Raw genomic sequence first — 27,579 nt, 5'->3', positions numbered from 1 at the left:
CAAAGGGATGAAATGACATTTGAATGTCAAGTGTGGTAGGGTAAGGATCTAGTGCAAGAAGCACTTGGTTCCTGGACAGGACAGCCTTGGTGCCTGGGTTTGCTTCATCCACAGCCTGAGTGAGTGTTCAGTTTCTAACTTCTTGACCATTAGTGACTACTTGCTATGGGAAAAGCACTTCAGACTTCATAAGATGAAACTATCCTAGGGCTTGTCATTTTGTTCAGTCCTCAACTTTCTACTCCATAGCCTGTTTCTATGCAAACATCAGCATGTGGAGCTAGATGCTGGGAATCAGAGAAGATTAAATCTATTCCCCACTGGAACTCCAGTGAACCACCAGGGCCTCTGTCTCTGGCTCATATGAGTTTTACTGGTCATATGAGCTCATATGAGTTTTACTGGTCATATGAGCTCATATGAGTTTTACAGGGAGGCCAAGTGTCAGGGAGGGCTTGTAACAGAAGGGTTGAGATGGGGCAAGAACAGGTGGCCTGTCCTTGACAGGTTGGTAGATATAAGAAGCTAGAGCAGGCCAGGCCCTACTGGCTTGTCCAATTCCTAGTTTTACACTGGGCTAGGAGATCTGCATCCCTTATTGCACACCAACCCCCATCTCCACCGTTTGAAACTGCTCTCAGGATCACCCACTCCTGCTCTCCTAAAGTACTTGTAAGGCATCTGGTGGGGTGGAGAGACAGGGGAACTCACCAGACGGTCCCTGGAGGCCAGGGAGTCCTTGAGGACCAGGAGGACCTGGAGGACCAGGTGGTCCCATAACAGTTGTTCCGGGAATTCCAGGAATCCCTGGAATTCCTGGGGGTCCCTGGGGTCCTGGAGGTCCTGGGGGTCCTGGAGGGCCATTGGGTCCAGGAGGTCCTGCTTTCTTTCCTGAAAAATAGGATTCAGTGTTACTTTTTTTTTTTTTTTTTTTTGAGACGGGGTCCTGCTCTGTTGCCCAGGCTGGAGTTCAGTGGCGCAATCTCGGCTCACTGCAACCTCCACCTCCTGGGTTCAAGTGATTCTCCTGCCTTAGCCTCCGGAGTAACTGGGATTACAGGCGCGTGTCACCGCGTCCGGCTAATTTTTGTATTTTTAGTAGAGATGGGGTTTCACCATGTTGGCCAGCCTGGTCTCAAACTCCTGACTTCGGGTGATCTGCCCTCCTCGGCCTCCCAAAATGCTGGGATTACAGGCGTGAGCCACCGTGCCTGGCCTCAGTGTTACATTTGTAGTTCTTTTCTGTGATGAGTGTACTGTCAGGAGTTCTACAGACTTCTGAGGACACAAAGTCAGCTCTCTGGGAGGCCCTGCTAAAGAGTTGGATACCTTTATCACACATCTCTGTCTCCCTGTCTCCGTCTGTGTTGTGCTTTCTCTCCCCTCCCCCCACTTCCTTTTGTGAATATGCATTTACAAAGCCAGGTTTGAGCATACAGAAATAAGTGGCCCTCCAGGAGATCAGTTGGTGTCTGTGGGGAAACAGACACAGCCATGGGATAGTAGAAGTGCTACCTTAGCGGGTAGGGACCAAATGCTGAAGAGGTCAGAGAAGGTTTCAAAAAGGAGGTTACATTTCAGCCGAGTCCAAAGGATGAGAACTACCAAGTGATTAGACCTATGGATCACTTTGTGGTTCTTTTTAGAATTGGGCTATTGTTGAAGAATGTGGAGCTTTTCTGTTTACTGCCTAGTTTGGTGGACTTGATGTCGATAACAAGAGGAAGCCGTACAGCCTGGCCTTAGGAACAGTATCAGCTCCAGGAAGGTTCCTCCGGGAGTCAGGATGTACAGGAAATGGGGGTTGGGATTGGGACAGTGCTAGTTGGGAATGAGGAATGGGAAGGAGTTTTGGAGATGGGGGAATGGAGAAGGAGGAAGAGGGGCACGGAAAGAGGAGGACGGAGAGAGAGAGATATTGAGAAACAGGAAAGAAGCAGAGACAGAGAGTAGAGAGAGCTGAGGAGGAGGCAGCAGGTTTCACTTTCTCAGCTGACCTCTGTAAACTCTATTTTAAAAGATCTCTGGGAAAGGAAATTCTGCAAACTGCATAGTAACGTGTTCCAATGTTTATTGCCCCTCACTGCTCACTGTTAGGAAGTTCTCTGGTATATTAACTGACGTCCCTCTTGTGGCAGTTTAAGCTCTTATTCTATTTGTGTAGACAAAGAATATACATATACATAATAATCCTTATATATGAAAAGAAATTAAGTTACCCACCAACCCCTATTACTTTTTTTTTTTTTTTTTTGAGACGGAGTCTCGCTCTGTCGCCCAGGCTGGAGTGCAGTGGCGCAATCTCGGCTCACTGCAAGCTCCGCCTCCCGGGTTCACGCCATTCTCCTGCCTCAGCCTCTCCGAGTAGCTGGGACTACAGGCGCCCGCCACCACGCCCGGCTAATTTTTTGTATTTTTAGTAGAGACGGGGTTTCACCATGGTCTCGATCTCCTGACCTCGTGATCCGCCCGCCTCGGCCTCCCAAAGTGCTGGGATTACAAGCGTGAGCCACTGCGCCTGGCCTCCAACCCCTATTTCTATAGGCTAAATAATCCAGCTTCCCAAAGTCTTTCCTCAGAAGTCCTATTCTCAAATGTATTATTAATCATGCCCACCAACTCTTCCCCCTTTCCTCCTTGCTATCCCTTCTAGAACAATCTCGACCCTCCTATTTCATATTCCAGTCCTTTCAACATTCCCACCAGGATGTAGTTGTCTTAAATGAGTCATAACTGTGGTCTTGAACCAAAACCTCCAGCTCCTCCTGTTGACTTCCTCTGCTCTGTGAAGCTCCACTCAAAGACTACATGTAGGCACAGGTCTTCTTCCTTCCTTTTCCAGACTTCATCGCAATGTCTTCACCTGAGGTAGTTTCTTAGTTTTAACTACAACCTTCTCTAGTCTCACTAAAAACCTTCTTACTGACTCTGACTTCTTGCTCCCCAGACCCTTAGGCAGGAGAATCTTGTCCTGATTTATCAGGTCCTCCTTTAAGAACAATGCCTCATGGCCAAGAAACCAGATCCTCATGGCAATGCCACTCAAGAGGCCAGTTGTCTATGTCTAACCACATCTGCATTTGGAATGAAACCATGGGGTCATCATGGGGTCTCTTCCTCAGAAAGGAAGGAAAGGAAGGTCCAGAGAACATCTCTCCCAGAAGAGTCCCTGTAGCCTTAAAGACCTAGAGGCATGAGCTTTAGAGGTTTCTCTGCACTTAGCAGCAAAAGATTGGATCTGCCCCGTTTCTAGATCTAGCCAATTTCAAGATGCTGAACAGGAAAACCATCTCCCTTCAGATTTGGGCAGCTTCCAAATCAGGCTTATTCAGAGCCCAAGTTTCAATTCCAGCTAGTGTGGTGGAAAGAACACAGAATCTGTACTCAGGAGATAAGGACGTAAGCCCCAGCTCTGCCACAGACACACTTTGGGCAAATCCTTTCCTTTCTACATCTGTGAAACAAGGAGCTTGGCCTCAATGATTTCTCTGTTTCCTCATGAGACTGAGTTTCTATAAGGAGGGGTGACTTACCCCTTGCAGTCAGGAAGCTTCCTTAGCCTGGTTGTAAGGTTTGCTTCTCCCTCCTTATTTTCTAGATGGCATAGACACAGAAGTTGGTGCATATTAGGCTGTCCTGTGTCCCAAGATTTCCAAGCCTAATAGTGATTTTCAAGCTAGAGGGTGTTCTGTGGGTAGCACAAACTTCAGCTTCAAGAATGTGAGTCTCCTGTAATTGCTAATGTAATTTTGAAAGAATTAGAGCCAGAAACTCCTCCAGTCCAAGAAACTAATGGTTGCAGTGAAAACAGAGAAAGTTCACTTATGAAAATGTTAGAAGGCATTTGAGAAAAAAAAAAAACTGCTTTGTTCCAGTTCTGCAGCTGGTCCTCTGCTTCTCTGCAACAAGGGTTAGGCAAGTGTGCTTCTCACACTTGCATACTTACACAAAGTTGGGCCCAGAGAAGAGAATGTACAAAATGACCCCTGGAGCAAGAGGGTAACTTCAGAGGATTGACTCCCTTCTCTGGATTTCCTTACTTTAACAGAACACCTCATGATATAAAAGCCCAGAGACGTTTGTACTTAGAAACATACCCTATGTAGTGTTAGATGAAAGAATATACACATTCCTTTCAAAGCTAAACTTCATCAAAGGAGTAATGAAAGAACAACCAAAAGTGAGTGAGTGAGAGAGTTGTGGAAGGAGGAAAATTCCATTAAAGGGTGAAAATTAAGAGAACAATTCAATTTACCTCTTCAAGCATGTGCCTATTCACCATGTCCAAGGAAATCCATATTAAATGGCTTCTAAATAACTTTCAGCCAAAGTAAATGTTTAAGGCCTATGTGCACTGTCTTCTCAATAATGTCCCGTACACAAGGTAGCAGTGCCAGGCAATGATCTGAGTTATAATTTCTGTTTTAAAGGGATATGACAAGAGTTAAGAACTACATGTTTGAAAATCAAATCTACTTTCTTAAAAGACAGAATATCTCGGCGGTAAGTGCCCAGGCCCCACAGGGAAAGGTTTCCTCACTGACTCCAGCTCCCTGGCTGTTTTCCAACCTTGCTCAGTTCAGGCCCTCAGGAGGCCAGGCCATTCCTCAGCTTCTTTACAACAGGCACACAACTTTTCCATGTGGACTATGATACCTCAAGGCACCAGAGTACCCTAGTGTTCAAAGAAGTGGCAGACTGCAGCTGAAGCCAGTCTTTTTGGCTTAGTATGGGGTTGACGATCTATTCTATAAAGCTCCATAAATCTTATCACACAGCATCATTTCACTTAAAGCATTTTAATGAAAAATCATTAGTTTTACTCTGTCTTCCTCCCAGGTCAGAACCCAGAAACAAACAGGTGCTTTAACTAGTTTCATAATTGGTTCTTTCAGTCCTAAGAAGTAGACCATATTGCCTGGCCCTGTCTTTGGAGACTGTTCTGTCTTTGGATTGATTCTCCTCTTTTAGTAAGTGAGCACTTGTACATGCCCTAGGGCCAGTTTCATTGCAAGTACACTGGGGACTTACTGACCCAACAACGGCACAATGGAAGCTGCTTTGAAAAGACTAAACGGTCAGGGTACTACTCCAGAATAGCTTTTTCATTACAGAGAAAATGATATTGAATCCTCAAAGCAAGAAATACCTTCCCTGACTCTTTGGGAAATCAAATCAGGGAAACTTTAAGTCCAAGAAATAGGGTACTGACATCTGTTGATAGGTAGTGTATCTAGTTCCTACATGGTGACTCAGGATTTCATTCATACCCAATCACTGATTTGATAAAGGAGGAAAAAAAGGATAAAAGTGAGTGCCTGTAATCCCAGCTACTCGGGAGGCTGAAGCAAGAGAATTGCTTGAACCCCAAAGGTGGAGGTTTCAGCGAGCTAAGACTGCATCATTACACTCCAGCCTGGGCAACAAGAGTGAAACTCCGTCTCGAAAAAAAAAAAAAAAAGGATAAAAAGAAGGGCAGGGAGAAGAACAAGGAAGAATGAAAGAAAGAGGTGAATCATCACTGAAGAATGATTTCTGGTTCTTCAGAAACTACAATACTCAAGAAGATAACATATGATTGAATACAATAACAGACAATACTGAAAGAATATAATACAAAAATCATACTCTTGATTTTTTTTCTTCTAATTTTAGAAAATATATGACAAGACAGCAATTTTATAAAGTCAGGAACTTACCCTTTTTCTTGTTTTTAACTGGACCTATAAGAAAAATAAAATAGATAATTAAGTCATTGGAAATGAACAGAAAATGTTTATTTTCTAAGATAGTCACCAGGAGGGATCCCCAAGACACCGCAAATTTGAGGGAGTCTCACAGCCAAGGGTCAGGCTTTTGGCAAGGATCCAACTATCAAACCTCCCCATTCTGTCTTCCAACTCTTGAGGCCACAAAAGTTTCAAGGAAGATTCTTCCCTAGGGAGAAAAATCTCTCTACTTCAGTCTTTGGGGTGAGGGAATGGGTACTTCTCCATAGAGATGAAATGCCCAGAAACACACAACTCAACAACCTTAGGATTCTGCAAGTCCTGAGGTTGAAGAGTCATGCGTTCAGGTGAGAATCTGATATGAAGTCTCATGTTGAACTTGGAAGGAGCAAAGGGTCATTTTCATGGAAAGAGCAGAGCAGCAGTGTTTAACTTTTAGTCACTTCCTTATCATGATTTAATTTGTTACTTATTAAAAGTTTGACCATAATACACTCGTGAGGGCCACATGCATTTCCATTGTAATTTACTATAAGTTAATGGACACTTTAAAAGAAATGTCGGCCAGGGGTGGTGGCTCACGCCTGTAATCCCAGCACTTTGGGAGGCCGAGGCGGGTGGATCACGAGGTCAGGAGATCAAGACCATCCCGGCTAACACAGTGAAACCTCGTCTCTACTAAAAACACAAAAAATTAGCCGGGCATGGTGGCGGGCACCTGTAGTCCCAGCTACTTGGCAGGCTGAGCCAGGAGAATGGCGTGAACCTGGGAGGTGGATCTTGCAGCAAACCAAGATCGCGCCACTACACTCCAGCCTGGGCGACAGAGCGAGACTCCATCTCAAAAAAAATAAAAAATAAAAAGTAAAATAAAATAATAAATGTCAACCATTTCATTGGCAGTGAAATCATAAGTATTTTATTGGAAATTACTTCTAAGGAAAATAATTCTAATCAATTGAAGGCACTTAGAAAACCCAAGGTGTTTCTAATATAGTTAGGTGACCGCAACTCCCCAAACAGTTTAGGTCACTCCCAGTCATTTTTTTTTTCCCTTCTAAGAAATAAATTCTCTTCATTCTGTATACGGATTTGACTTTCTTTAAATACAGGTATTTAAAATCTGTTCCAAACTGCCATGAAGACAGTTACACATTAAACCGCTGTCAGTGCCCGCAAGAGCTTACAAAAGGAACACCAAGCATTTCAATATTATAGTTTATAAAACATATTTCCATTTATCATCTCATTTGATATTTGCAACAAACCTGGAATGATCTCTAACTATAAGAGCAGGCCCTATTAGAGATCAGTAAAGTCTCTAACCTGGAGGGCTGCCAGAGTGGCCATCAGAGCTTTCACAGGTCCCTTGAAAAACCAATGTCTGTGTAGACTTTTCTGGCAAAGTAATTTCATGTGCAACAGTAGCTATTGTTATGTCCAGGGGATGTTTTAGATTGGAGCAACCTGCTGTACTTAAGGTCATGCATCTCAATTCTCTTTTCCTTCTCTCTTCTCCTCTCCTCTCCTCCCAGTTCTTTGTCTTCTTTCTTTGTTACCCATCCTTTATGAATCTTTTTTTTTTTTAAACAGTGTTGTGAGTTCTTGAAAATGTGCTTGGAAGTTCTGAGAGGAAAGCACAACTACATAGACATTAATGATACGAGGCAGCGACTCAACCTGAGAAATGCCTTTTTCTTGAACAAGAAAGCTGTTCGGGGAAAGATTTACACAGAAATGGCTCAGCTCTATCAGCCAGCCACCACAGCCTAGGAGAGTAGTAGGAAGACAGCCATTATGGCTACCCTGCCCTCTTTGCAAAGGTGTGCTAGCCCGGACCAAGTTTTTGACCATTTCAGCTGGTTAAGGGTAAGCACTGTTATATCAGACTTCAAAAGCAGGCTTTGAGGAAATCAGGCCATCACCAGCCAACCAGTCCTTACTGAGCATGTGTATGGAAGGCAGTAAAGAATGAAACGCAACTCACAACTCTATCTTCAAGAACTTACAGTTGAATAGGGAAATACAAAAGATGAGGGAGTGGCTTCAGGAATTATTCTGGCCACTTAAGGGGAACAAATAGCTTCCTGGAGAAGGTCTGACTTAAATCCACAAGTGAAAAGAGAGAAATGGAAATTTTAAAATCTTTTTAAGCTTCTATTATTTTTATACAAGATATACCTACGCCTTACACATACATAAATGCATGCATACATACATATATACATACAAAAGAGGAGCAAAAGGAAAAAGAGCTTATTAAAGTATCCCCAAATAACCACTACTAACATTTCATGCACATCTAGAAGTCTTCTATGTATATAAATAGGTATTTTTACAAAATGGGATCAGATGAAAAATGTCATTTGATAACCTTTTTTATGTCAATAAATACATTTTTACATTGTAATTTTTAATATGGATGCATCAGCGTTTAATCATCTTTGATAGATATTTAGATTGGGTCCAGTTTTTCACTATTATAAACAATGATGTACATTTATAAACAATGTACATTTATAAACAATTTATATGTACATTTTATAAACAATTTATATGTACATTTATAAACAATTTATATGTTATGTACATTTATAAACAATGATGTACTTTTTTTTTTTTTTTTTTTTGAGACGGAGTCTCGCTCTGTCGCCCAGGCTGGAGTGCAGTGGTGTGATCTCGGCTCACTGCAAGCTCCGCCTCCCGGGTTCACGCCATTCTCCTGCCTCAGCCTTCCAAGTAGCTGGGACTACAGGCGCCCGCCACCATGCCCAGCTAATTTTTTGTATTTTTTAGTAGAGACGGGGTTTCACTGTGTTAGCCAGTATGGTCTCAATCTCCTGACCTCATGATCCGCCTGCCTCGGCCTCCCAAAGTGCTGGGATTACAGGCGTGAGCCACCACACCTGGCCCCACATATGTACATTTTTATACACTTGTCCAAAGGTTTTTTAGGATGTGTCATTAGAAATGACGCTGTTGGGTCAAAGGGTGTGAAAAGCTTTCCTTACATGTAGTTAAACCTAATAATCTTTTCCTATATGGTTACTGCCTTCAGTGTCATGCTTAGGCCTTCCCTAATGTGATATTATAGGTAACTCTTTATATATTTTCTAGTTCTTTTATGGTTTCATTTTTATTTTTAAATCTACAATTAATCTGGTATAGATTTTGGCATACAGTATAAGACAAAGAGTTAACTAAAATGTTTATATTTTTTCCTTAAAATGCCCATGACATGAAGAGTACCAAGAGAAACAGGGCTCAAAGTCATTTCTTAAACTTTTATTTTAGTTTCAGGGGTACATGTGCAGGTTGGTCCTATAGATAAATTGTGTGTCACAGGGGTTTGGTGTATATATTATTTCATCACCCAGGTAATAAACATAGTACCCAATAAGTAGTTTTTTGATCTTCACCCTCCTCCCACTCTCCACTCTCAAGAAGGTCCTGGTGTCTATTGTTCCCCTCTTTGTGTCCATATGTATTCAATGTGTAGCTCCCCCTTATAAGTGAGAAGATGCAGCATTTGGTTTTCTGTCCCTGCATTAGTTTGCTTGAGATTATAGCCTCCAGCTCCATTCATGTTGCTGCAAAGAACATCATCTCAGTCTTTTTTATGTCTGCATATTATTCCATGACATGTATGTACATTTTCTTTTTCCAGTCTACTGTGCTGCACAGTATTCCATGACATGTATGTACATTTTCTTTATCCAGTCTACCACTGATGGTCATCTAGGCTGATTCCACATCTTTGCTATTGTGAAGAGTGCTGCCATGAACATACATGTGCATGTGTCTTTATGGTAGAACAATTTATATTCTTTTGTGTATATACCCAATAATGAGATTGCTGGGTTGCATGGTAATTCTGCGTTAAGTTCTTTGAGGAATCACCGCACTGCTTTCCACAATGGCTGGACTAATTTACACTCCCACCAGAAGTATATAAGTGTTCCTTTTTCTCCACAATCTCACCAGCCTCTCTTGTTTTTTGATGTTTTAGTAATAGCCATTCTGACTGGTGTGAGATGGTATCTCATTTAGTTTTGATTTATATTTCTCTAATAATCAGTGATGCCGAGCATTTTTTCATATGCTTATTGCTCATGTATATGTCTTCTTTTGAAAAGTGTCTGTTTATGTCCTTTGCCCACTCTTTAATGGGGTTGCTTGTTTTTCTGCTTGTATATTTGTTTAAGTTTCTTATAGGTACTGGATATTATATCTTTGTCAGATACATTGTTTGCAAATATTTTCTCCATTCTTTGGGTTGTCTGTTTACTCTGTTGATAGCTTCTTTTGCTGTTTTGCTGTGCAGGAGCTCTTTAGTTTAATTAGGTCCCATTTGTCAATTTTTGTTTTTGTTGCAATTGCTTTTTGTGTCTCTGTCATAAAATTTTTTCCAGGGTCTATGTCTAGAATGGTATTTCCTAGATTTTCCTCAAGGATTTTTATAGTTTTGGGTTTTAAATTTAAGTATTTAATCCACCTTGAGTTAATTTTTGTATATGGTGTAAGGAAGGGGCCCAGTTTCAATTATCTCTGCTTATGGCTAGCCAGCTATCCCAGCACCATTTATTGAATAGTAAGTCCTTTCTAGATTGTTTGTTTTTGTTAATTTTGTCAAAGATCAGATGGTCATAGGTGTGTGACATTATTTCTGGGCTACCTATTCTGTTCCATTGTTCGATCTGTACCATACTGTTTTGGGTATTGCAGCCTTATAGTTTGAAGTCAGGTAATATGATGCCTCCAGCTTTGTTCTACTTGCTTTGGATTGCCTTGGCTATTCAGGCTCTTTTTTGGTTCCATATGAATTTTAAAATAGTTTTTTCTAGTTTTGTGAAGAATGTCATTGGTAGTTTGATAAGAATAGCATTGAATCTGCAAATTTCTTTGGGTATTATGGCCATTTTGACAATACTGATTCTTCTGATGCATAAACATGGAATGTTTTTTCCATTTGTTTGTGTCATCTCTGATTTCTTTGAGCAGTGCCTTGTAATTCTCAGTGTAGAGGTCTTTCACCCCTTGTCTAGCTGTATTCCTAGGTATTTTATTATTTTGGGGCTGTTGTGAATGGGACTGCATTCTTGCTTTGGCTCTCAGCTTGGATGTTGCTGGTGTATAGGAATGCTACTAATTTTTATACATTGATTTTATACCTGAAACTTGCTGGAGTTGTTTATCAGATCAAGGAGCTTTTGGGCAGAGACTATGGGGGTTTTCTAAGTATAGAATCATATTGTCTGCAAAGAGGGATAGTTTGACTTCTTCTCTTCCTATTTGGATGCCTTTTATTTCTTTCTCTTGCTCGATTGCTCTGGCTGGGAGTTCCAGTACTGTGTTGAATGGGAGTGGTGAGAGAGGGCATCCTTGTCTTGTTCTGGTTCTCAATGAGAATGCTTCCAGCTTTTGCCCATTCAGTATGATGTTGGCTGTGGGTTTGTCATAAATGGCTCTTATTATTTTAAAGTATGTTCCTTCAATGCCTAGTTTGTTGAGGATTTTTAACATGAAGTGGTGCTGTATTTTCTTGAAGGCCTTTTCTGCATCTATTGAGATGATTATGTGGTTGTTGTTTTTAGTTTTGTTTATGTGGTGAATAATTTTTATTGATTTACATACGTTGAACAAACCTTGCATTCCAGGGATAAAGCCTACTTGATTGTGGTGGCTTAGCTTTTTTGAGGTGCTGCTAGATTCAGTTTGCTAGTATTGTGTTGAGGATTTTTGCTTTTATGTTCATCAAGGATATTGGCCTGAAGTTTTTTTTGTCTCTGCCAAGTTTTGGTAGCAGGATGATGCTGGCCTCGGAGTGAGTTAGGGGGAAGCCCCTCCTCCTCAACTTTTTGGAATAGGTTCAGTAGGAATGGTATCAACTCTTCTATGTACGTCTGGTAGAATTTGGCTGTGAATCCACCTGGTCCTGTGCTTTTTATTTTCTTAGCAGGCTATTTATTACTGATTCAATTTTGGAGCTCATTATTGGTCTGTTCAGGGATTCAGTTTCTTCCTGGCTTTGTCTCGGGAGGTTGTATGTTTCCAGGAATTTATCAGTTTCTTCTAGGTTTTCTAGTTTGTGTGCATAGAGGTGTTTGTGATAGTCTCTGATTTTTTTTTTTGCATTTCTGTTTTATTGATGGTAATGTCCCTTTTGTCATTTCTGATTGTGTTTATTTTGATTTTCTCTCTTTTTTTCTTTATTACTCTCGCTAGTGGTCTATCTTATTTATTCTTTCAAAAAACCAACTATGATTTCATTGATCTTTTGTATGTTTTTTCACATCTCAAATACATTCAGTTCAGCTTTGATTTTGGTTATTTCTTGTCTTCCGCTAGTATGGGGTTGGTTTGCTCTTGTTTTTCTAGTTCCTCAAAGTGTGATGTTAGGTTGTTAATCTGAGATCTTTCTAACTTTTTGATGTGGGCATCTGGTACTTAGCACTGCTTTAGCAGTGCCTGAGAGATTCTGGTAAGTTGTATCTTTGTTTTCATTAGTTTCAAATAATTTCTTGGTTTCTGCTTAATTTCATTATTTTCCCAGAAGTCATTCAGGAGTAGGTTATTTGTATGGTTTTGAGTGATCTTCTTGGCATTGATTTCTATTTTTATTGTGCTGTGGTTTGACAGTGTGGTTGGTATGATTTCTGTTTTTTTTTTTTAATTTGCTGAGAATTGTTTTATGGCCAATTGTGTGGTCAATTTTAGAGTATATGCTATGTGCAGATAAGAAGAATGTATATTCTGGGTTTTTTTAAATTGGTAAAGAGTTCTGTAGATGTCTGTTAGGCCCATTTGGTCAAGTATCAAGTTTAGGTCCAAAATATCTATATTAGTTTTCTGCCTCAATGATCTTTCTAATACTGTCAGTGGGGTGTTGAAGTCTCCCACTATTACTGTACGGTTATCTAAGTCTCTCTGTAGGTCTCTCAGAGCTTGTTTTATAAATGTGGGTACTCCTGCGTTGGGTACATATATATTTAGGATAGCTAGGTCTTCTTGTTGAATTGAACCATTTACCATTATGTAGTGCCCTTCTTTGTCTTTTAAAATTGTTGTTGGTTTAAAGGCTGCTTTGTCTGAAGTTAAAATAGTAACCCCTGTTTTTTTTTTTTTTTTTTTTTCCATTTGCTTGGCAGCTTTTCTCCATCCCTTTACTTTGGGCCTATGAGTGTCACTGTATGTGAGATGGGTCTCTTGAAGAAAGCAGTTGGGTCTTGCTTCTTTATCCAACTTGCCACTATATGACTTTTAATTGGGGCATTTATCCCATTTACATTCAAGGGTAATATTGACATGTGCAAATTTGATCTTGTCATTGTGTTGTTAGCTGGTTATTATGTAGACTTGATTGTATAGTTGCTTTATAGTGTCAATGGTCTATGTACCTAATTGTGCTTTTGTGGTAGCCAGTAATGGTCTTTCATTTCCATATTTACCACTCCCTTAAGGACCTCTTGTAAGGTCTGGTGGTAATGAATTTCCTTAGCATTTGCTTGCCTGAAAAGGATCTTATTTCTCCTCTGCTTATGAAGCTTAGTTTGGCTGGAAATGAAATTCTTGGTTGGAGTTTCTTTTTTTTGTTGTTGTTTAGACAGAGTCTCACTCTGTTGCCCAGGCTAGAGTGCAAAGGCATGATCTCGGCTCACTGCAACGTCCGCCTCCTGGGTTCAAGCGATTCTCCTGCCTCGGCCTCCCGAGTAGCTGGGATTACAGGCGTGCACCACCATGCCCGACTAATTTTTGTATTTTTAGTAGAGACGGAGTTTTGCCATGTTGGCCAGGGTGGTCTCAAACTCCTGACCTCAGGTGATCCACCCGCGTTGGCCTCCCAAAGCGCTGGGATTACAGATGTCAGCCACTGAGCCTGGCCGGAGTTTCTTTTCTTTAAGAATGCTGAATATAGGCTCCCTATCTCTTTTGGCTTGTAGGGTTTCTGCTGAAAGGTCCACTGTTAGCCTGATGGGGTTCCCTTTGTAGGTAGCCTGCCCCTTCTCTCTAGATGCCTTTAATACTTGTTCTTTCATGTTGACCTTGGAGAATCTGATGACTATGTGTTTTGGGGATGGTTGTCTTGTACAGTATCTCATAGGGGTTTTCTGCATTTCCTGGCTTTGAATGTTGGCTTCTCTAGCGAGGTTGGGGAAATTTTCATGGATAATATCCTCAAGTAGGTTTTCTAAGTTGCTGGTATTCCCTCCCTTTCTTTCAAGAGATGCCAATGAGTGTTAGATTTGGTGTCTTTACATACATAATTCCTATTTCTCAGAGGTTTTGCTCGTTCTTTTAAAATTCTTTTTTTCTTTATTTTTGTCTGACTAATTTAGTTTGGAGAACCAATCTGTGAGATCTGAGGTTCTTCCTTAGCTTAGTCTATTCTGCTGGTAATACTTGCAATTGCATTATGAGATTTTTACAGTGTATTTTGCAGTTCTATCACATCAGTTTTGTTCTTTCTTAAAATGTCTATTTCATCTTTCAGCTCCTGTATCATTTTATTGTAGTCCTTAGATTCCTTGGATTGGGTTTTGACTTTCTCCTGAATCTTATTCTGAATTTTATGACTATCATTCCAGCCATTTCAGCCTGGCTAAGAACTCTTGCTGGGGTACTGGTACATTGATTTGGATGTAAGGAAAACTCTGGCTTTTTGAATTGCCAGAGTTCTCATGCTGGTTCTTCCTCATCTGCATGGGCTGATGTTCCTTTAACTGTGGTATAATTTCAGTTATGGTCAGCTGACTTTGTTTCTGGATGTTATCAGAGGGCTGAGGCTTTGCGCTAGGTCTTCATTTGTAGCTGAATTCTTGTCCTTGATTTTATCGGGGGGTACACTAGCAAAGTATTTTTGTTGTTGAAATTTGAGCTGCAATCCAGTAGATAGCACTTAGGCATAATGGCCAGTAGGTAGGCTCTTGCTCAGCCATGTGGTTCCTCTGTATTTCCTTGTGTCTTCAGCTGTGCTCCCTCTCAGTGCTCTGAGGGTGTGGGCTCCTTTCCTACATGAGTGCTGGCTGTAGATCTCAGCTCTCAGCTCTCCACTTGGCACTCCTGGGCTGTGCTCAGGCATTATGCTCCCTCCCCAGCTTGGGGACTGAAAAGGCCAGGACCTTGGCAGTGGCAATGGCAGAGTGCCTGCCACTTGTATCTTGGAGCTCCACCCCAGATAAATATAGAGCCACTACCGACTGGAGCAATCAGCCTGGGGTCGGGCAGCTGTGCCGTGGGCCCAAGCCAGGGCACCCTGCCTGGTAATGAGTAGGGAGGCAGGGGTATTGTAGGGGAAGACAGACTGGCCTCTTCTCCTTAGGGCAGCTGTGGTATGCTGGAGGTGTGAGTAAAGCACTCAGGATCTTTGTTCCTTTCCCAGTCAGAGAGCAGCAAGGGCAGTATCAGTGCAGTGGCAGTGGCAGAAGGGCTTTCAGTCATCTCTGGGAGCTCCACCCCAGAGAAATGCAGAGCTGCTGCCAATGGGAATGTTCAGCCAGAGGGTGGGGCAGCTGCACTATGGGCCTGAGCTGGGGGCCCTGCTTGGTGAAGAGCAGGGGGTCAGAGGCTCACTGGGAAGAGAGACTGGGCTCCTTTCCATATGGCAACTGTGGTGTGCTGGAAGTATAAGTAAAGCCCTTAGGCTCTTTGTTTCCTCCTCAGTTTGAGGGCAGCAAGGGCAGAACCACTGCAGTGGCAGTGGCAGAGGGGCTGTCGGTTTCCTCTGAAGTTCCGCCCCAGGGGAACACAGAGCCACTACCAGTCAGGGTTGGGACAGCTACTCTGAGATCCCAAGTTGGGGGACCTATCTGGTGAAGTGTAGGGGGTAAGGGCTCACAGGGAAGAGCTACTGGGCTCTTCTCCCTATGGTTGCTGCAGTGTGCTGGAGGTACAATGACACAACCAGGCCCTTTGTTCCTTCCCCAGCCCATGGGCAGTAAGGGCGATACCGCTGCAGCTGCAATGGGAGAGGGGCTGTAGGTTGTCTCTGGGATTTCTTTCCCCAGAGAAATGCAGAGCCACCACTGGCAAGTGCTCAGGCAGGGGCAGGGTGGTTGTGCTGGGGGCCCAGGTGGAGAGGCTCTGCCCAGTGAGGAGTAACAAGGTCAGAGACCTGCATGGAAAACAGTCTGGCTGCTTTTCTATAAGGCATCTGCACTGTGCTGGAGGTCCATGATAGTCCTTAATCACTTTGCTCTCTCCTGAGCCCGAGGGCATTAGAGGAGGGAGCTGTGAAGCAACAAAAGTGGCAGGCCTGCCTGCTTCCACTGGGAGCTCTGTCCCAGGGAGGTGCAGAGCTGCTACTGGCCCAAGAGCCCAGGTGGCGGTGGGGTGGCTGGGGTCTCAGGTCGGGAGGCCTTGCTCAGGGAGGAATAGCGAGGACACAGATCCATGTGGAAAACAGTCTGGCCACTTTTCTGTAAGGCAGCTGTGCTGGGCTGGGGGCTCACAAAGTCTTCTTCCACTATAGTTTGGGTCATAGAAGGGCTCTCAGAGAGCTCCTGCTTAGTGGACATTTGGCATATCCCTTGGGAAAAAACAAAGATGTAAAAGTATACACAAGATTGTCATTAGACAGTATCACATTTCCCACAAGTGCTAATAAGTACATCATTTCAGCAGTATAGGAGTTTCTTCTTGTTCTAAGATAGCTCACCATGACCAGTAAATAATTCTTATTATTTTCAACATGGACCTTTAAGATTTGGCTGTGTCTCTACCATGTTCATTGCTTTCGCTTGAGGCCATTGTAGTTGTAGCTTCTAGAGAGAAAATGTCAGGGAGCTAGAGCTGTCCCATACTAGACATGAGCATCTTGACTCAGAGCAAAAGCAGCAATCCCTGATGAGTTCTATAATCTTTTAGATATATCTATTTGTTTTCTCTATATGCTTCAGAACCTTATTCATACCTATTCAGAGCACTACCACTATTACATATCTATTTCTAGTGTAATAAGCTACATTTTTATATCATTCCAATTCCCCGTATTTGTAATCATATGTTTTCTTTAGACAAAACCCACCTGCATCAGAGGGGGACATATAGCTGTGCAGTATGGGGGACTGCTTTGATAAGAGTAAAATTGGGATTGGACAAATTTTGATCAATATGGGCAGGCAGTTTGCCTATCTGACAATAAGAAAAGGGGATCTTGTGATGGAATCAGGGCCACGGAGGCCAGCAGCAGCAGGTCTAGCCAGATTCTAGTGCTTAATGAACCACAAAATGACCATAGGGCAAGTTACTTTTCCTCTGGTTCTTCAACTGCTAAATTAGGGGACACTACATACTTTGTCTCTACTCAAAGCCCAGGGTTCTGATGAGGATCAATGATATAAAATAGCAAGCTAGAATTTTGTATCCAGTGAAACCGTCCTTCAAAATGAAGGAGAAATGAAAACTTCCTCAGACAAACAAAAAAGAAGGAACTTATTGCTAGTAGATCGGCCTTGCAAGAAATGTTAACAGAAGTTCTTCAGTGAGGGCAAATGACATAGGTCAGAAACCTAGATCTACATAAAGAAAGAAAGCACATTAGATAACAAATAAACGACAGTAAAATAAAACATTTTATTTGTTCTTAATAGATGTACTAGATAACAGTTTGTTCAAAATAATAACCAGCCTGGCCAACATGGTGAAACCCTGTCTCTACCAAAAATACAAAAATTAGCCAGGCATGGTGGCTCGTGCCTGCAGTCCCAGCTACTCGGGAGGCTGAGGCACGAGAATTGCTTGAACCCAGGAGGCGGAGGTTGCAGTGAGCCAAGATCATGCCACTACACTCCAGCCTGGGTAACAGAGTGAGACCCTGTCTCCAAAAAAAAAAAAAAAGAAAAAAGAAAAAATGCTTTCTGTGATTGTAGTATGTGGATATGTGAAACAAATCACAGCAGTATTTTAAGGGATGAAAGGGAAGGATGGGAGAAGCAGTATAGTGTTATTTCAAAATGGACTTGGATTAGTTGCAAATGTATATATGTATATATCAAACTGTAGGGTAACCACTAAACTTTTCTTTAAACAAAGTGTAATTGACATGCTGAGAGGAGAGAAAATGGAATCATATAAAATGCTTAATTAAAATCAGGGAAGGCAGAAAAAGTGGAAGCCAAAAAAAGAAACAAAGAAAAATGGCAACAAATAGAAAATAATTACAAATATGGTTGATATAGTTCGGCTGCATCCCCAATCCAAATCTCATCTTGAATTGTAGCTCCCATAATTCCCACATGTTGTGGGAGGGACCTGGTAGAGATAATTGAGTCATGGAGGCAGTTTCCTCCACACTGTTCTCGTGGTAATGAATAAGTCTCACGAGATCTGATGGTTTTATAAGGGGAAACCCCTTTTGCTTGGCTCTCATTCTCTCTTGTTTGCCACCATGTAACATGTGCCATTTGCCTTCTACCATGATCATGAGGCCTCCTTAGTCATGTGGAACTGTGAGTCCATTAAACCTTTTTTCTTTATAAATTACCCAGTCTCGGGTATGTCTTTACCAGCAGTGTGAAAACAGACTAATATAATGATAGATATTAATCCAGCTATATCAATAATCAATTTAAATGTGAATGCTCTGAACACACCAGTTAAAAGACAAAGACTGTCAGAGTGAATGAAGAAACAAGACCCAACTATATGTTGTCTATAAAAAAATCCACTTTAAATATAAAGACACAGGTAGATTAAAGTATAGAGATGGAGAAACATATATCATGCTAACTCCTAATCAAAAGAAGTCTGGGATAGCTGTATTAATTTCAGACAAAGCCGACTTCAGAGCAAGGAAAATGATTAGGGATAAAGATGGGTATTACATTATGATAAAAAAGAGTCAGTACTCCAGGAAAACATAACAATCTTTAATGTATGCATGCCTGATAACAGAACATCAAAATACATAAGGCAAAATAACTGCAAGGAGAAATAGATGAATCTACTATTAGTTGGAGACTTCAATATGTCCTCAGTAATTGCCAGATCTAGCAGGCAGAAAATCAGTGACAATATAGTTGAGCTGAAAAGTACCATCAATCAACTAGATCGATTTGACGTTTATAGAATACTTCATCTAACAATAGTAGGATACACATTCTTCTCAGATTCACATGGAACACTGAACAAGGCAGACCATATTCTGTGCCATAAAACACACCTTAAAAATTCAAGAGATATCATACAAAGTATGCTCTTATATCACAATGGAATTACACTAAAAATTAATAGCAAGATAGTTGGAAAAATCCCAAACTACTTGGTGATTTAAAAACACCCTTCTAGGTCAGGTGCAGTGGCTCATATCTGTAATCGCAGCACTTCGGGAAGCTGAGGCGGGCAGATCACCTGAGGTCAGGAGTTTGAGACCAGCCTGGCCAACCTGGTGAAACCCTGTCTCTACTAAAAATACAAAAATTAGCTGGGCATGGTGGTGCATGCCTGTAATCCCAGCTACTCTGGAGGCTAAGGCAGGAGAATCACTTGAACCTGGGAGGCGGACCTTGCAGTGAGCCAAGACTGAGCCACTACATTCCAGCCTGGGAGACAGAGTGAGACTCCGTATCAAAACAAAATAAAACAAAACCAAAACAAACAAACAAACAAAAAAATCCACCCTTCTAAATAAGACATGGGTCAAAGGAAAAGTCTCAAGGAAAACTAAAAATATATTTTGAACAAGATGACAATTAAAATGAAACCTATCAAAATTTGTGGGATGGAGCAAAAGCAGTGCTGAGAGGGAAATTTATAGTGTTGGATACATATATTAGAATAGGAGAAAGATATAAAATCAATATCTAAGCTTCTACCTTAAGAAACTAGAAGTAAAGAACAAATTAAATGTAAAGTAAGCAGAAGAAAGGAAGTAATAAAAATGAGAGCAAAAATAAATGAGAGTAAAAACAGGAAAGCAATAGAGAAAATCAATGAAATTGAAAGCTGGTTCCCAGATTCAAAAAAACTGACAAACTCCTACCAAGAAAGAGCGAGAAGACACAAATTTTACTAATATCAGAAATGAAAGAGGGGCTGCCATCACTATTGATCCCATGGACATTAAAAGAACAATAAAAGAATATTATGAATAACTCTATGCCCACAAATTTGATCACTTAGGTAAAATGGGCTAATTCTTTAAAAGACACAATCTACCATAACTCACACAAGGAGAAATAGGTAATCTGTGTAGGCCTATATGTAATAAAGAAATTGAATTGACAATTCGTAACCTTCCCAAAGGGAAAGCACCAGACCCCAGTGGTTTCACTGGTGAATTTAATCAAATATTGAAAGATGAAATCATACTAATTCTCTACAGTCTGTTTCAAAAAATAAAATCAGAGGCACTACCTGGGTGATGAAATCATCTATACCCCAAACCTCAGCACTGTGCAATATACCCATTTAGCAAACCTGCACATGTACCCCAAATCTAAAATAAAAGTTGAAATTATACAAAAAAGGAAATAGAAGCAGGGGGAACACTTCCTACCTCATTCTATGAGGTCAGCATTACTCTAATATCCCAAACAGACACAGGCACTACAAGAAAGGAAAACTACCACTGCTATCTCTTGAATATAGATGCAAAAATCCTCCATAAAATATTAACCAATCAAAGCCAACAATGTATTAAAATAATTATATACCACAACCAAATGGGATTTATTCCTGGTATGCAAGGCTGGTTAACCATTCAAAAATCAATTAATTGAATCCCATTGCTCATCAAAAGGTTAAAGAAGAATCATATGATCATGTCAATAGATCCAAAAAAGGATTTTTGACAAAATGCAACATCACTTCATGATAAAAACTCTCAGCCAATTATGAATCAAAGGGCACTTCCACAATTTGATAGAGAACATCTATAACATTCAGAATATTTATGATCCTGAAATAATTGGACATCCATATACCATACAGCTAACTTAATAGTGAGGAACTAGATGCTTTCCCTTTAAGACTGGGAACAAGGCAAGGATGTTCCCATTCACCACTCCTACTGAACATAATACTGGAAATGCTAGCTAATGCAATAGGCAAGAACAGGAAATAAGAGGCATAAAGATTGAGAAGTAAGAGACAAAACTGTCTTTGTTCACAGATTACATGATTGTCTATGTGAAAATCCCAAGGAATCAACAAAAATCTTCTAGAACTAAGTAGCAATTATAATAAGGTTGCAGGATACACACCTAATATATAAAAATCAATTGCTTTCCTACATACCAGCAGTGACCAACTGGAATTTAGAAATTAAAAACAAACACTATTTATATTAACATAATATATAGAGAAATACTTAGGTATAAATCTAACAAAATATGAATATCTATATGAGGAAAAATACAAAACTTCAGTGAAAGAAAATAAAGGTCTAAATCAATGGACATCTTAATAATATTGTGTCTTCCTATCCATGATCAATGTTCGTGGATAGGAAGACTCAATATTGTTAAGATGTCACTTTTTCCCAACTTTGTCTATAGCAATCCCAATTAAGATCTGCATTAGTCCATTTTCATGCTGCTATGAAGACATACCCAAGACTGGGTAATTTATATTAAAGAAAAAAGGTTTAATTGACTCACAGTTCCACATGGTTGGGGAGGCCTCAGGAAACTTACCATCATGGCAGAAGGCAAAATAGGCACGTCTTACATGGAGGCAGGTGAAAGGAGTGCCGAGCAAAGGGGGAAAAGCCCCTCATAAAACCATCAGATCTCACTAGAACTCACTCATCATCACCAGAACGGCATGGGAGTAACTGCCTCCATGATTCAATTACTTCCCACCAGGTCCCTCCATGACATGTACGGATTATGGGAACCACAATTCAAGATGAGATTTAGGTGGGGATACAGCCAAACAATATTGAGATCTCAGCAAGTTGCTTTGTGGGTATCAACAAACTGATTCTAAAGTTTATATGGAAAGGCAAAAGACTCAGAACAGCCAACACAATATTGAAGAATAATAACAAAGCTGAAGAATGACACTACTTGATTCAATACTTACTATAAAGCTACAGTAATCAAGACAGTGGTATTTGTGAAATACCACAAATTAATGGAACAGAAATAGACCCACACAAATACAGTCAATAAATTTTTGACAAAGGAGCAAAGGCAACCTAATGGAGAAGGGATAGTTTTTTTTTTCAACAAATGGTGCTGGGATAACTGGACATTTATACAAAAAAAATCTAGACAACTTTGACAAAAATTAACTCAAATGCAAAACACAAAACCATAAAACTCTTACAAGATAACATAGGATAAATCTAGATGACCTTGGGCTTGGCAATGAATTTTTAGATAAAACACCAAAAGCACAATCTGTGAAAGAAAAAAAATTGATAAGTTGAACTTCATTAAAATTAAAAATTTCTGAGAAAGATACTGTTAAGTGAATCAAGAGACAAGCCACAGACTGGGAGAAAATATTTGTAAAACATGTATCTGATAAAGGACTTATCCAAAATACATAAAGAACTCTTATAACAACAATAAGAAAACAGTTAACCCAATTAAGAAATGGGCAAAGATCTGAACAGAAAACTCAAAAATCAGAAAAAAATGATACAATTAAGAAATGGGCAAAAGATTTGCATAGACATCTCAACAAAGAAGATATACAGATGGCAAATAAGCATAGAAAAATATGCTCAACGCCATTTGTCATTAGAAATTTAAATTTCTAAATAACTTAAATTCAATTTAAATTTAAATTTCTAAATAATTTAAATTCAATTCAAATTGTCATTTGAAAATTAAAACAATGAGATAGCACCAAACATCTCTTAGAAGGGCTAAAATTCAAAATACTGACAACACTAAATGCTTGAGAGAATATGGAACAAAAAGAACTCTCACTTATTGCTGGTGGGAATGCAAAATGTTACAGCCACTTTGGAAGTCAGGTTGGCAGTTTCTTACAAAGTTAAACATAGTTTTACCAAATGACCCATAAATTGTGCTCCTAGGTGTTTATTTACGCAAATGTGCTGAAAACTTATGTCCACACAAAAACCTTCATACCAATGTTTATAGCAGCCTTATTCATCATTGCCCCAAATTGGAAGCAACTAAGATGTCATTTAATAGGTAAATTGTTAAATAAACTGTGGACATCCATATAATGGAATATTATTCAGCAATAAAAATAAATAAGCTATCAATCCAGTAAAAGACACAGAGGAACCTTAAATGCATATTGCTAAGTGAAAGAAGCCAGTTTGAAAATGCTACATACTGTATAATTCCAACCATATGGCAGTCTGGAAAAGGAAAAACTACAGAGATAGTAAAAAGATCAGTGGTTGCCAAGGGTGGGAAGAGAGGTAGTATACAGGAACTCTCTGTTTCTGTTCAATATTCTTGTATACAAAAACTGTTCTAAAAATAGTCCATAATTATAAAAATAAATTTATAAAACATCCACTAGTTTAAAAGCAACACTGCATGGCATGTAGTGCAACATGAATCTCCAAGCCCTGGCTCTACATCCACCACACCTGTCACATACCTCTTGCCTCTGTACCTTTCTTCATGCCATTCCCTCTGCTTGAAGTGCCCTTCTCCAGTTCCACTTTCCCTCAATACCTACACATCCTTTAAAACTTTAAAAGTCAGACACTAATTCCTCTGTGTTCCATTAACACACTGTTGCATTTATCAAATTATAATTTTCTGATATGTGATCGTTCTACTTAATACATTGTTAACTCCTTGAGGGCAAGGGCTGTGAATTACTCATCTCTGTATCTCCAGCTCCTAAAGCATTTCTTTTATAGTAGCTGTTCAATAAAAATGTTTGTTGAATGAACAAATGAATGATGAAGAAAGTGGTAAACCTGGGAAGTAAACCAAGATTCTTCTGACTCCAAGCTCATTGTACCTTCCATTGAATCACAGTCATGCTAAGCTTAAAGTATTAACGATAATAGTTTCAAAAAACTGTCCATTTGTAAAATGGGCACAATTCTATCAATTTATAGTTATTTTATGGCCTAAATAAATGAAAGTCATGTGCATAGAGTAGGTATTCATAAATTTTAATTTAATTTTATTTGTTCTCTGGTTATACAGGTAGTAGGCTCCAGCTTTCTCTCACTTTTCCTGAGACATGGTTTTGCTCTGTGGCTCAGGCTGGAGTGCAGTGGCACAGTCATGGCCCATTGCAGCCTTAACCTCCTGGGCTCACGCAATCCTCCTGCCTCAGCCTCCCAAGTAGCTAGGACTACAGACATGTGCCACCACACCCAGCTAGTTTTTTAAAATTATTTTTTGTAGCAATGGGGTCTCACTATGTTGCCCAGGCTAGTCTCGAAATCCTGGCCTCAAGCAATCTTCCTTTGTTGGCCTCTCTGGGATTACAGGTGTGAGTCACTGCTCCTGGCCCAGGCTTCTAGCTTTCATGCTTTTCTCTCTTTATGTTGAGAACAATACCAGAGAACTGGACATTGTCAACATTTCTTCAGTACCAGTCAGTAAAGGAATAAAGAGAAGGCAATGGCTAGCAACCAGGGAGGTACAGGAATGGACATTTTATTCAAGAAAAAGAAAACCATTCCTCAATACAGTTTGTATCTTCAAATCTTGGCATCTTAAGAATTTATTTTATTTTCTATCTCACACTATTAGAATTGAAAACAGAGGAAATGTGCAAATACGCGTGGCAAGCTCAATATGTATGAAGAAGATAGAAGCCATTAGCTTCAAAGAAGAGTGGGAATTTTGAATGAGAACCACATGGAATGCCCACGTTCAGAACCCAGATTACAGTTTCAACATCTGCTGTAAGCGTGACAAAAAGGCAAGAAAAGGTAGGAGTTTGCAAGTTGATTTTCATCCCGCCCCATCCCATCCCAATCTCAAGTATTTCTTATGCGAGATGGCTTACATTCCTCATCCAAGGATTTCCTCTCTAGCCCTTGCAGCGAGGGCCCATCTCTGGGGCTTCAGGCTCCACAAACTTAAGTTATGAACAGCTGTGAAACTTCTCTGGCTCGGTTCTGGCTTAGTTTGGAAAAGACTAAAAAATATTACTGTGGTTAAGAAAGTACTAAAAGAGTCCTACCAACTACTGACATTTCAGAAGCATAATGGTCCCTCAAAGTTTCATGAGGTATAGGTTTCTTCATGTTACCAAATATGTTCCCAAAGTCATAAGCATGTGTCTTTGCTAAATAAATATTCTGCAACACTTAGTCTTTGGTCGCTTTAGTGGTTAGGATGGAGAAAGCCAGGCCTAAGGGTAACAATCTCTGAAGATAATCAGAAAGATGAATGGGAGATCATGCAGTGTTTTTCACACTGTGTTCTAGAGAGCACCAGGGTCCTGTATGACATCAGTGGATGTTATTGGAAATGGGGCTCCTTGGTCAAAAAAGAGTTTGGGAAACACATGGTTAAAGAAAAACAGATTTCTTCATCGAAGATTTCTCATATCCTTTAATATACTCTTGGAAATGTGACTCTTCAAAAAGGGGATATGAAATGCAGCATTTCCCAAACTTATTTGGTTATAGAAGCTTTTTAAAGAAATACCTATCTCTTGTTGACTTAATGTTCTGGATTGCACTGTTTCGGAAATGCTGGGGTTGTGGAAAGAGCATGAACCTTGTTAACTTTTCAGAACTGGGTTTGAATTCTAGTTCTATAATAATATTCAATAGCTATATAACCTTGGGCAAGTTACTTCACCTCTCAATCAGTTTTTTCATTTATGAAAATTGGTACAATAATATCTACCTCAAAAGGGATGTCAGGAGGATCGAATTAGATAATTTACAGTACTTAACACAAGGCCTAGCACATATAGGTACTCAATAAATAGCAGCTATCATCATCACATTCATTTTCTATCACCATCATTATCAAGCCACATACCTACCTGGCAGGGCTAACCAAACAGCTTCAAAATCGGTCTGGCCTGGGACTCAAATAGCTATATTCCTAACTGCTTTGAGAACTGAGTGTAGGGAGAAGAAAACTGGAGTAGTTGTCCAGAGGTAGAGCTGTATGACTTATTTGCTGTCTGACCTTGGGCGAATCACTTCACCTGTCTGCATTTCTCTCTCCTCCTGCCAAATATAGGTATGGACTAGGTGACCTCTTACTCCAAAATTTTATGAACCTCAGGTCTAAAATGCTATATAAGGATTTATAAATTTATTGTTGAAGAAATCTGTCATACAGGTTAAATCCAATTATAAAGGACGGTCCTGTATAACAAAGCTATTTTTGTGTTCCAGCAGATGGCTGGCAGAAATAGTGCTTTGCCAATCTGGTTACAATGAACTCTGTATAGTGAATAATTCTGTATAACAATTGCTTTCTCTGGTCCTTGACCCCATGATTGTCACTCTCTACCATTGCCCTAATCAACCAAAGAACTTGATTATGTGTTGTTTTCATTATCAACACAGAGAGGGGAGCTGAGTTAAGCTAATCTACAGAATTTCTAGCTGAGATGTTCATGTCCAATTCCATTATCTTACAGTTGAGGAAACAGGACAAGAGAGGTTAAGTAACTTTTCAAGGGTCACACAGCTAGTAAGTGGCAGAACTTTGAATGGGTGTTTGGACTAAATGATTCATCATCTGCAAACTTAGAGATTTCACTGCAAACTCTTTCACCCAGACTATATATAAAAATGTTTAATAAAACCAGAAACAGCATTTATCACTCCCCTTTATCCCTGCATTCAAGCCCTCTTCATAGGATGGCCCCTCTAATTCCATGGTTCATGGTGACATAACTTAAATCATAATAACCTTTGCTGTGGAATGTCAGTTAGAGATTTTTTGAAAGTCTAAATAAATTACACCCATTGATCCCTTTAGATATATGCACAGTTCCTTCCACAAAGGCCTCTGATTAGTCATGTTTTTTTTTTCATTATGAAATCATGTTGCCTTTGAAAAAAAAACTAGGTTAACACAGATAGAAACCTTAACACTATGAATATCAAAAGTTAGTCTTCAGGTCCCTGCTTTTCTTTATCTACACACTCTTTCATGAGCACATTTTGTTTCAGGACTTCAACCCTCATGGAGAAAGATACAGCCCATGTCTCTAATACCACTGTGACATTGCCACTTGAACGCATTCCTGTTACCGGGAACTCACATGCCTCAGATTGAATTTATCTTCTTAGTGGTTCTCAAATCTGTCTATACATTGTAATCACCTGTGGAGTTTCAAAAACTCTCAATGCTTGGACCCCAGCCCTAGGAATTCTGATGCAATTGTGTGGGGTCAGGCCTGGGCATGAGGATTTTTCCAACCTTCCTAGGGGAGTCTAATGTGTGACCAAGGTTGAGAACCACTACTCTAGGACAAGCCCTGAGCACCATTTCTCCTTCACTTGGGCTCAACAGAAGTCTGAGGGTAAGAATATTCCATAGTATTCCATCTCCAGCTCTTGGGATTAATGAGATAATAGAAGCAAAAACAGCTTTGGAAAGTATGAAGTGCTAAGCAAATGCAAAGAATTATTTTAAGCAGTATGCACATGAATCAAATGGATTGCTTCAGTAGTTGAGATGTGTTAACTCACTAAACATAGTAAAGGTTACACTGGCAATTTATCATCCAACCTTTTTGTTCAGCAGAACATAGGAGTCAGAAGGGAATCTACTTTTGGGACGTGACATAAATCATCAGAGCTACCCTGTCTTACTGTGGGCAGGTTAACCCCATCAGTGGGCTGAAGGGGCCCAAATGGCTGGCATCAATGTGCTGTTCCCAGAAGCACATGATGACAGCCATTTGGCTGGCTCCTCTTCACTGAGGAGGAGTGCTACCACGGCAGCTGGCCAGCCAAACCACAAACAGC

The 27,579-nt window shown here is 40.2% G+C and overlaps 1 protein-coding gene across 3 annotated transcripts in view; it reads right to left on the bottom strand.

Annotated features, from left to right (window-relative positions):
• The window catches only part of EDA (ectodysplasin A), a 421,035-nt gene that overhangs the window by 10,800 nt on the left and 382,656 nt on the right, over positions 1-27,579 (bottom strand). For all 3 annotated transcript variants that reach the window (XM_030807330.1, XM_030807331.1, XM_030807332.1), the window contains exons 3-4: positions 5,700-5,723; positions 712-891 (exon numbers count right to left, since the gene is read on the bottom strand). In XM_030807330.1, the coding sequence (XP_030663190.1) occupies positions 712-891; positions 5,700-5,723 (204 nt within the window). The remainder of the gene's footprint in view (positions 1-711; positions 892-5,699; positions 5,724-27,579) is intronic.

Source organism: Nomascus leucogenys, chromosome X (assembly GCF_006542625.1).
Source record: "Nomascus leucogenys isolate Asia chromosome X, Asia_NLE_v1, whole genome shotgun sequence".
Lineage (NCBI taxonomy): Eukaryota > Metazoa > Chordata > Mammalia > Primates > Hylobatidae > Nomascus > Nomascus leucogenys.
Note: the sequence above shows the minus strand (reverse complement) of the source record. Positions and strands in the feature narration are given on the sequence as shown.